Source organism: Aphis gossypii, chromosome X (assembly GCF_020184175.1).
Source record: "Aphis gossypii isolate Hap1 chromosome X, ASM2018417v2, whole genome shotgun sequence".
NCBI classification, from domain to species: domain Eukaryota; kingdom Metazoa; phylum Arthropoda; class Insecta; order Hemiptera; family Aphididae; genus Aphis; species Aphis gossypii.
Window position 1 is genome coordinate 52,287,121 of NC_065533.1, and position 12,235 is coordinate 52,299,355.

At 25.3% G+C, this 12,235-nt stretch overlaps 2 protein-coding genes across 5 annotated transcripts in view; both read left to right on the forward strand.

The window, feature by feature from the left end:
- Positions 1–3,132, forward strand: part of LOC114129307 (carcinine transporter) — a 42,887-nt gene extending 39,755 nt beyond the window's left edge. For all 4 annotated transcript variants that reach the window (XM_050206428.1, XM_050206431.1, XM_050206429.1 and 1 more), the window contains 2 exons: positions 1,347–1,525; positions 2,185–3,132. In XM_050206428.1, coding sequence (XP_050062385.1) covers positions 1,347–1,525; positions 2,185–2,368 — 363 coding nt within the window. In that variant the 3' untranslated portion in view covers positions 2,369–3,132. The remainder of the gene's footprint in view (positions 1–1,346; positions 1,526–2,184) is intronic.
- A 2,298-nt stretch (positions 3,133–5,430) lies between these two features.
- On the forward strand, positions 5,431–10,954 carry LOC114124479 (uncharacterized). Its single transcript, XM_050207421.1, has 4 exons — positions 5,431–5,577; positions 6,816–6,882; positions 9,968–10,263; positions 10,437–10,954. Exons 2-4 carry the CDS (start codon positions 6,858–6,860, stop codon positions 10,656–10,658), a joined length of 543 nt encoding a protein of 180 aa, XP_050063378.1. The 5' UTR covers positions 5,431–5,577; positions 6,816–6,857; the 3' UTR covers positions 10,659–10,954.
- Positions 10,955–12,235: the final 1,281 nt, after the last annotated feature.

A 12,235-nucleotide genomic window follows, 5' to 3' on the forward strand; every position in this document is an offset into this window, starting at 1 on the left:
TTGTTTTATTTTATATACTTTCCAAGTGTAGTCCATAGTCTTACTTATGATTTAATAAGTTTAAATTTTTAAATTTTTGTAATACTTTTGAAGTTTAATAAGCGTAAGGCGTAAGAGTTATATACTTACATTAATGTTGTTTTTATTTTAAAACATAAAATATGTTGAGTAATTTATCGTATTGTCATTGACCGCATATTTGCAAGGGAAGGTATTAAATTTAATATGATATAACGAATCGACAACTTGTATCCGGTTCGAATCGAATTAGCTACATATGTCATATGATATCCATGTATTTCGATGTTTTAAGTAATATAAATCACAACACAACGGTTTATATTTCTTGAACTATACGACGTTTACTGACAACTTTAATATGTATGCCGGAACAACAAGCGTCAATTTTCAAAATAAAATTTCGACACAATAAATAAACATTCGAGTTGTACATAAATATGGTATTTGATAAACATTAATGAAATATTAGTTTATTATTATTATTTTTTTAATTAGCTTCATTGATTAAAAAAAAAAAAAAAATAATAAACAACTATAACAATAATGAAGTGAGGTCAAAAACCTATACTGAAACTCGACATGGATCATAAAAAATAAACAATAGTATTAATGTCAATTTGGATTATTTCACTCATAAAACAAATATGCACAGCATAACAAAAAAAATATATGAGTGTACCTTACAATAGAGATTTTAATTACTTGTATTTGAGTGACAAATATAACATAAATATCTTTATCGCAGTTTTCTTAAAATTCACTTTAATGTAATTTCCAAATAATCTTGGGAGATAGCTTATACAACTTATATACATAACTTATAAGAGTTTTAATTTAAAAATACATAACATACTTATTACTCACCTATAAATTTGTACTTATGTAACCAAACAAATATTATTATATTTAAAAAGAATTTACACTGAATATGTCGCTCAAGGAAAAGTGAGAAATTAAACGAATACGATATTTAGTGACTAATAATCGAAGACAATTTTCAAACCGTTTTTTTTTCAACTAAAAATAAACCAAACGACTTAAATACAATAATTTTCTTTCAGTAGGTGCTAACAATTTTTAATTATGTTTAACTGTTTCATAGTAATACACTCTGACTAGAAATATTATTTTTCTCGAAGTTAATATCCCTTCATGCATCATGCATGAGGTCAATAAAGAAGTTAATAGTTAATTAGTTTAATAATATTTACATATTTATGTAAATACTAATTTCCTTTGTCGAAATAGAGATTTCGTTATGTTTCGTTCTTATTAAATACCTAATAAAATTAAACGTAATTATTTTATAAATTATTTAAATATAGGGACGTGAAAATTTAGTGTTGCCACTATTGATAATGGGTATACTATCAGTGATTGGTGGTATTACCGGTCTCCGTCTTCCTGAAACATTGCATTATAAGTTACCACAAACAGTCGAAGAAGGAGAAGAATTTGGAAAGAACTGGACTATGGCGGATTGTATAACTTGTGTTCCCAAAAGGTAAATTTTTGTGCGTTGTATAATTTTAAATTACAGCGGTATTGAAATCATAATTCCATTCATTTAAATTTGTTTTACTCGCTTTTTATAACTTCAAAAATTAGCAGCTTTGAAGTTAAAAAAAAACCAGAATAATCGAATGAACGCAATAAGAACTTACTATATACCTATTACGAAAAAGTATTTGACATAAATACGATGTTATTTTATCATTACATATCGCGTTTGAGTTAAAACAATTAATAATAGGTATATATGAATAACAGTTATAAGAGCTTGAACAACACATATTAGTGTTTTAAAAACAATTTAATACAATAGGGTTTGTATATTATGTATAAGTATACCTAAAATTATTTATTTATATTTTTTGATGATTTGAACCAAATAAATATGTGTATCTTTCTATTAATAAGTTAATTTAACTGTAGTACCTATTTGAATTAAAATCATTCAATAGATATAAATAACTGATATTATGTGTCAATTACTAAAAACTATTTCGGGCTAGTTATTATTGAGGTAATAATAATACAGCAAATATAATATGATCATAATTTTTAAACATTTCAATTTCCAACTTTTTCCCCCGTAATGTGTGCATATAACGCATTATTATATTGATTGTTGTTGAACATAAATATGATGTATATTTACAGGCCTTCAGAACATTCAAATTCGTATGAAGACTTAACTGAAAAATTGGAAATGTCTCCTACGACAGAGACGACGGCACTTGCTACAGGGAGTGCTAGTGGCAGATCTAAATTCACAAGACAACAGAGCATTATGGAAACACCACTAGACTCTTCGGGTGTAGTCAAAATGACTTGCTGGTTTTAGTAGAATTGTTTGTTTTGTTTGATTTATATATTGTTGTTTATTATTAAGATATAGATAATTGGTGTCTAGAAAATAGCGTGTCAAAGATAGTCTGCATAATGTGACTTGTAGACAATTTTTTAAATGTAATTTTTAAAGCAGAAATGTATTTTTTTAGTTAAACTTGTTATGATTAATTAATACGATTCCAGTAAAAACGTAATTTTTACTATTCTACTGATGAAATTCTACTAACATAATATGATAACTGTTCCATAGATTACTGAAAACTATTCAAATGAGTTCATACGTGTTTATTTTTAAATTATAAATTTTGACCATTTATTATTCAGATTAAAAATCTGTATATAAAACGATTGCAATCGATATAATTTCTAAAATGTTGATATTATTTAACTTAAAAGTTTATTTACAGCAAATTTAAATAATTTAGCTTGAAATAGATAGGTATGTATGTTACGTATACGAATTATACGAGTCGATAATATTTATTTTGAATTAATCGAATCGTACTAACTAATATAACAATAACTTACTTAGAAGTCAACATAATATGTCATATATTTAAGTTAAATTTTAATTTAGATATTATACTCATGTATATAATTTAATTTTATTCATATAACAACAATATGCCAATATTAAGTTTGATGTATTTCTACGTTTCAATATAATCCATTATATGTTTCCAATAATAAGTAATCATATTGAAATATTGACGGATGAATCAATCATTAGTTCATAAAACTGGTGTATTAAAGTTTAAGTTTAAAATTTAAAAATATATATGTTCGATTTTGAATTTTAATTGATTTGTTTCTTATAATTTCCTTAATTTTTGGAAAAAAATTATATATTGAACATTTGTAATTATTAATTTTTATATTTTTCAAATTATTAGAGTTATTTACAAAATTTACATGATAGTTTTACTTATTTACAATATAAAATATAATTAACAATTTTAAGATAAAAATATTGATTCATATTTACAGTAATATGAATAGTTTTTGTGTTATGTAATAGTAATTAATAAAATTATGGTTATTGGCTTATTGCATATAACCTTCAATCATATTTTTAATTTAACATCTCTTAATACATACATAATGAGATCATTGTGTTTTATGAGGTTAAGTTTGTATTGCGAAATAATTATTTATACTGCAAAATACATCAAAATGTTGTACTTGTTAGTAAATTAAAATTCAATTTGTAAAAGAGCTTTTTTTCTAAACTTTGGAACAATTAGAAATAATTTTATAAAAAAAAATTATATTTCGTAAATTATTATACATAATATTTAAAGCATATTAGACTTCAAGGAATTATATTTCACCTAACTAAGAATTTTGAGGCTAAGGATCAATACAATTAAAAATAGTTTTAATACGTCTAAGTAATTTCTTACGTATTTCTTATAAACATAGGGTTTTAAATTTCATAGTTGAGAGAATGATTTTAAACATGTATGTTAAAATTATTTCCTTTTTAATTAATTAAAAAAAAAAAAAATAATAATAGTAATATAATATAAATGCCAATTTATTCTGAACTCGTTTTCTGTTTTTTGATATATTATAGAAGTGATCTAGTGAAAAATGATTGTTTTATTAGTTTGGGAATTTCGTAATTAATTTGTATGAAATACATTATAAATGATAATATTTATATGATTTTTTATTTTTTTTAATTTGTTCATCATTATTATATTACGTGGTTTTTGAAAAGGTGATACATTGTCTTCGATGTACGAAACCATAATCGCAGATAATTGTAAAATAAATTAAATCTTATTAAAAACAACGACCTTTATAAAATTAAATGTATTTATTTTTGTATCACTAGACACTAGTATAGGTTAATATTTTTGCGGACAAAGACGTTAATAACACAGTAATATTATATGAGAATTTTGAAAACAACAGAATTATTGAACATAATCCAAAATTCAAAAATAAATAACCATAGTAGGTAAGTGAAATGTATAATATATTGTAATACTATATTTCATTATAAATAATGAAAATAATAACATAAATCTTGAATTATTAATTGCACATACTATGATTAAATTTTTTTTTATATTTAGTCATCTTACTTGCAAGTATAAATACGATGGAAGTAGGTACTGTTATAGTGTTATAGAAGAATCATTATTTAATCAAAACTACAAGTTGTATACAATTGTGTAACATCTAAATTTAAACATAATATAAATAAAGTAACATACTATTGTATAATAGCCTCCTCTTATAGATATTGCACTCTTCTTTACAAGATGACGATAAACCAACGTTTTTTTGTTTTACACCTATTCGTCTCTACACACTCGGACCAATGGGTTGAAATAAACTTAAGTTAATATTATAATTATTAAGATTACTATTAATAAACTCAACATGGGAAATCTTAATGTATGATCATAGATAAAACTTTAAACATTAAATATAATATAATTATTGAGGAAATAACAGTATAAAATAATGATATTAAAAAAAAAAAACCCCAATACTAACCATTAGTCAAAATCATATTTTATCGATAAATTAAGATTTTCAAATCATAAAAATCAAGTATTTTCCAGACAAATAATATTGTAAATTGGGTGTAAGCAACTAATGAACACTGTGTACAATCACGCATCTGTGAATAAATAATATAATACGTTGCTTTTTGCTACTACCCGTACCCATGCACCGGTATAATTGTATAAGGTCCGCATGTACTTATTCAATAATATTAAAATAAACTAGAAAAAAAAAAACAAAAATAACAATATCAAACGAAAAAAAAAAATCGAACAATGTCATATTAACTTGTATTGCTATTATAACAATATATATATTATATTATATTCCTATAATCTATATTATGTACTAATAATTCGACTACGCCTATACGCGGCTGTTCAATTTTACAACGTTAAACATCAATGTTTTCCATCATGTACCCACTTAACGAATATCGAGGTCCGACAAGGTTATTCTCTCGGGGGGGTACCCCTATATCGATATAATATTATATTCGAAAAACATGATTTGTAAACACGCGTATGTACGTTTTTTTTCCACGACAAGTGCAGTACACGTTGCTGTCTGCTAAAATTTCGCTCTTTAAATACGAACGCAAGTCCTGAGCAAACAGGTAGTTGTTGGACATCAGCAGTCGTGAAGTCTACACATCATCACTGCAAGTCGACATTTTCGGTAAGTATATACATTACAATGTACTTATTGTGGCCTACGCCGACCGTTGTCAGTATACTTATGTAGTTATGTACCATATAATTATACATATTATAATAATATATAATAGTGTTGTGCAATATAGTTCGGATAGTTTTTTATTTCCGTCGCATAAATATATACATACAATACGATGTATCTCGAATAATTAGGAAATCGCTATTGTAGGTCGGGCGTTATAGATATTACGTGTTATGTGTTGAAAAAAAAAACAAAAAAATCAAAACAATAAGAGGGCAAAAACCGTAACATTTAGAACATCGGCATATAAGCAAATACTATTTTATAATATAGTATTACAACGGTAGACGTCAAAAACCTTAACAATTGAAACGTATTTCGGTGAATAGAAAAAATTTGCTTGCCCGGCGTTATTAAATAAAAATAGCTGATTATTATTTTTATTATTACTATTTTGTTTTTATATATGTAAATATTTGAGACGTAAAATCCTGTTGGAACGATTCCGATTAACAAACTAATGACTAGCTATGTGTTGAACGTAAATATAACGTGTACGAATTTTCAAAAAAATTCATAAACGTACAATAGTTCTTTGTATGAGTGAATCGCTCAAACTGCTATATTTTTGTGGGTATATAGTAATAAGAAACTAAACCATATAACATTTTATAATTATTATTGATAATTAAATATTATACAATACATATTATATGTAACGTCAAAATATTCTAAAAATTCATTCGGGGGAGGGGAAAAAACAAAATAATCAACACTCAATGATAATTCATGGTCAATTTATTTTCATTGATTAAAAAACACTATTGGCGCGCGTCAGCGCCTAACGAATAGAATACCGGAAACAAGATTCATCAAAAACTATCGGCTTTTACCAAACGCATTGTATTTTCTTCATAATATTAATACTGTAATTCTTTGAGTAATCAAAATAAACAGACAGATGAATCCCAGAAATAAATATTAATGACGATTTTGAAGAGAACTATATAAATACTATAATATCTATCTATATATATAAAATACATGTACAATTTAAACATGCGAATACAAATTAATAATTTTGTTAACCGCAATAACTTCAACAATAATATTATAATCAGTATGTGCACAATAAACATTTTTTAGAAAAACTACATAAAATATATATATAGGATGTTAGTCGTAATTATAACTTATAAGTAACGATTATATATCACTATTATCGGTTTTTTTTTCAGAGTATTTCTTCATTGAACCGGAAGTCGATATACAGAATAAAAATGAGTGGAAACTTGACAATTATTGGTAACTATCTTATGTAAATGTTATAAAACATAATTTATAATATCATCGAGTATAATATCTAGCTTTCAACTACGTATTATATGTTTTGACATATTGTGGTACATGGTTTAAAAGAAAAAAATGTTAAAATATTTATCTTACATATCCAAATATTTAGTTTTTGTCTAAATTTATCATTTAAATACATAGTTTTATGACTCAATAAAATTATTAATTTTATATCCAATTATCACACGTTCAATCATAGATAGTTTCTACAATCTAATAGGTAAATGTAAAACTATTTTAGATGATAGAACTATAGAAGTATTATAAATAGAGTCTTTTAAATTTTAGGCCCATTATAGTGCATTATAATAGCGGATTAGATTAATTTTAACCAACTATTCTACAAAAAATTAATGTAAATCAGTATTATTAAATTCATTTTAAATTTTAAGTATAGGATATTATTTATAAAATACGATGGGAACTCAACGTTAATAATATTATGTACACTTGGTAATACTTTAAGAGTTCAATTAATTTTATTACTAATCTCAAATTCGTAAAATGTTTATTAAATATATTTATTTTTAACAACTATTGTTGACTAACAGATTTTTAATATTAGTAATTACGTTTTAAATAGCATGCATCATAAATTGCATTAATGCTGAAACTATTTTTTAATATTGATTTGATGATTATTATATTATTATCTTGATAATAAATAATACAAATAAAGAATATTCACACGGGTATATAGTGTACAACTAAAACCCTGATATTGCAGAAAATAATTTAAAATTAATATTATATGAATTTGCTTAGATACTTTTTTTTTTTATTGTTGTTTTTTTGTCTGTTTCTTTACGTGTATTTAGAGAAAATAAATTTTAACTTAAAAGTAAGGGAAGAATAGAGTTTTAAAAAAAAATTCTTAGGCAAATCGTTATGCACTACCTAATTGGTATAATGTTTTTACAATCATTATTAAACCCCTGTAATATTTTATTCATAGTTCATATTATTTATCATATAATAACATTTTTATTCCAATAACAATATCGTATTATGATCATGTAACATAATATTGGCCATTGGGATTGGGTGTTGAGAAAGGGCTATACTATTAAGGTAATATTTACATAAAACTCAATAAGTAGGTACACAAAAAAATATAATTACGAACATATAGACGTATTATAATTATACACATTGTAGAGTTAGTACTTAGTACAAGAGTAATATTATATACAAAAGCGATTTAATTAGACATATATTGTATTACAAAATATATAATGAAATAAAATATCAAGTACCCAGTAATATTACCAATAATAATGTAGTAAATTATCATGTATATCATTTTATATCATAGATTAAAGAATAGGTTTCTCTAGAGTATTACTTTACGTTTGGTTCGCTTCCAAAACATTTATATTTTTATACTTATAATTATAAAAACTGAAAATTAATTTCATCAAATTACGTTATACACATATTGTGATTGATTGATTTTATTTATTTTTGCTTAATTGAACTTAATTTATAATATATTTAAATCAATTATTAAATATAATTAATATATTAATTATTAAAATGTCTTTAATTTTTTTAAAACCTTTCAAAATATATGATATGCTGATGCCCTCTTTCATCCACCCACGGCATGGGTATTACCATAATATTTTTTATGAATTATTTAGTTATTTTAATGATAAGTCTACATTGTAGAGTTAGTTAGAGATTTAATTCTAAAATTTTTATGGCCATTTTAAGAACAAATTATTTATTTTAATTTCTGAAACGTATATTCAATCTAATTTAATGAAAATTCAATCAATATCAAAGATAAGTCATTTAATAGTAAATAAATGATAACTGTCAACTGCTTTAAAATGTATTATAATAACCATAGGTTTGCGCATGAAGGTAACAATTTTGTATACATATTATAATAATAAAACATGAAATAAGTTGTAATTAAAAAAAAAATGCATTAAAATATAACTAATAAGACAATGAAGAGTTACATAAAAATAAAATAATACGTGTATAATTCATTATTATAGTGGTATCGACAAATTCATAATTGTTGTTTCAAGGACAAAAACTTTTTATAATAATAGTTTACTAGGAAAATCATCAATTAATATTAGTTAAAATATTTAATCTAAATGCATTTTGTTATTTACGTGCAATGTTATGCTGTATGTTTTTTTAATATAATAATATGCTTAATGTTAAACCTCCACAATTATTTCAATAAATGTTCATACTAAAATAAAAACACATAATTATTTTTCATAAACAAACTTTATTAAGAATATGTTCTTATAGATTTATTATTAGATATCATATTATTATTAGATTACGGAATACGCAGAGACTATTAAAGTAAGTTATAATTAAAATTAATCAATTATAAAAAAAATAATTAAAGCTTATTATTCACCACATATTAAAAAAAAATAAATCACCTGTAATCAAACAAGATCTATTCAGATATAATTGTAAAAAACAAAAAATATGAGTAAATACATATATCACATATACATTTATGAGTATCGACACACACGTGCATGAGTGTGATTATATTTATACATTATTAAAAGTTAATGAGGACGTGACCATATAAATCATAATACGAATAAAAAATTATATAAATGTGTTTTAATTCTATATGTTTATCGACAGGTAATCTTAACATGCAGTTATTTATTACAACGGTTTACTAGATTACGGATCAGGCATTGAAGTAAAACAATTTTTTAAGTCACAATAAAATTATTATTATTTAAATACTCATTTGAATATTTTTTTTTAAGTCTCAAACTGCATTTTTTCTCCGACAATTTTCCAAACATCTACCAATAAAAGGTTAGGTCAAATATAAATCTCGTTAAATACATGTTCAAAAAGTAATTCGTTCTTCAAATATTGGATATTAGATTATATATCGGTTTAATATTTTAGCAATACGAATTGAGTCAATGCTGTCGTCTAAAGTTACGATCTCATGCCACGTAAAATAATAATGACACGCATATTATATAATATTTACAAACCCAATCAACCTATATTGCCTGCACTTTTGTAGGTTTGGTGTGTTTGCAAATACTGAGCGTAATGTCGATCAATGAATACCCCGATAAGAAAGTACAAAATATTTGGTTGACGGACATGGACGATAGACAGGCTGCATCCAGAATCGAACGCAGTGATCAGTTCGAAACGGCCAGTGACGTCATAATGAAGGACGCGAGCGTGTACCCAAAGATCATCCGTCGTGGATTCGCGGGAGAGGAATTTTTTTTGAAGGCGTCAAAGTCGGTGCCCAGGATCGGTCGTAGGAATAACGATATTCAGGAATCGCCCAAAAGATCGTTGAGCAAAGTGAGTATAATATACAGCCACGAGCCCAGGACGATATAATATTGTACAGTTACTGATACAACAGTTTAATTGTAATTTGTATTTATTTCTAAAGACGAAATCGATTTTTTTGTCGCATCTAATATGACTATAATAGAAAACCAAACATATTGGCTAACGTTTTTATCCTTCAGGATCAAGTGAACATGGTGGAATACTGGCCGTACTTACAGCCGAACGACATCAACGAATTGACCAGGAAACACGACTTCGATTTGCCGTACAACTGCCAACAACTGGACGCTAAAACCATTTTTTTGGTGGACATGTATAACTTCGTGTGCAACGATCAGTTCTATTGTTGTGCGCCGGCTAAGCGCACCATAGCCAACTCTCCAAACGCGAATTCCTTGTAAAAACGCGAAGCGCATTTTACAACACTATAATAATGCTAATAATAATATGTAGTCAGCCTTAGATTTACGGGGAATATGTTTTTGTTCAGAATTATAATTATTATTCATATTATTCATTACTTATTTTGAGTGATTTTATTTACAGCTGGTTGAAAGATAATCAACTACCGGTATATTATAATTAAACGCGTGATCATTGTTTTTGGCACGCTTTAATTAATGTATTAAATTGATGTCAAATGAAAAATGTCTTTTACTCAATAAAAATTGATATAATAATCTATATATAATACAAATGCGTGTGTGTTATGCTCGAAATTAAATTCCAAAATTTCGAGATTTTCATCGATAAAACCTGACATTTTTCAAATTGAAAAAAAAAGTAAAGAATCGTAATAATTGTGCATATTATAGACGATATTATCTCGTTGACACCACAATTTGAACTATGATATCAATTAAGAACGTTCAATGGAATAAGATATACTCTGTTACTTCGATAGAGTAACAGAGAAAAAATATATAATTAATTCTTTATAAAATTGTCAACATTTACTGCTGAAATGTATACATTTTTTAAAGAAGATTTAGGAAATGGTTCCTTATTGGACTCTCTTCCTCCACAGTAACAGCAGTATAATATTATTGATAGTCTGGCTTGGGGGAAATGTGTATATGCGGAGAATATGCAACACTACTGAATCTTCTTTTATACTGTAATAAATAATAATATTAATATACCGATTTTAACCATTTATTTCAGTTACACAATAAGACTTTGAATATCGATAACGTCATAATCACGTGTAGAAAAAAAAATATTGTGAAAAACGTTGGTGTTAATGGCCCACAGCGATTAAACGTGCATCTCTGCTGCTTGCAGAAACGTTTAATTTTAGGTGCAACACGCTGCAACATCTAATGCATAATTCAATATCGCGGTATAATCGACAATAAATTGTGATAATAGTTTTATTTTGTTCGGTTTTGGCACTTTGAACTGAATAAAAAATGATGGTATGAATTAATCGATAACGCCAATGTTCAAAAATAAATGAAAAACAACAAACGTATTATTCTAAATAATTACATATTTTACAATATACGAGTAAATTATAAAAACCTCGGTAATTTTTCGTCACACTTGGGTAATAAAATTGTATTACTAATTTAATAGAATATGTAATAGTAAATGTAATATGTAATACATTACATATAGATTTCATCGTCATCTTTGATCGATATCACATGAACAGGGTAATTTCAAATTGTGCTCGTTCTAGACATTACATAAGCCATGTTTATCTATAAGTCGATGGTCAGAAGAGTAATTTTTATTTTTAATATCTAATTCATTTATTTTTTACTTTACATAAGAAGATAAAGTTACAATTTAAAAGCAATAGTATTAAAGTACATTAACTTTTAAATCAATAATAATAGACATTAATATAAAAATACTAAATCATACTTACAGTAACGCATTAGACTAAAATTAGGATCGATAAGTTCTATGGAATGATCGGATCGAGTGCAATTCGAACAATACCAGCTGGTTTTAACTTGAGTGCAATTCA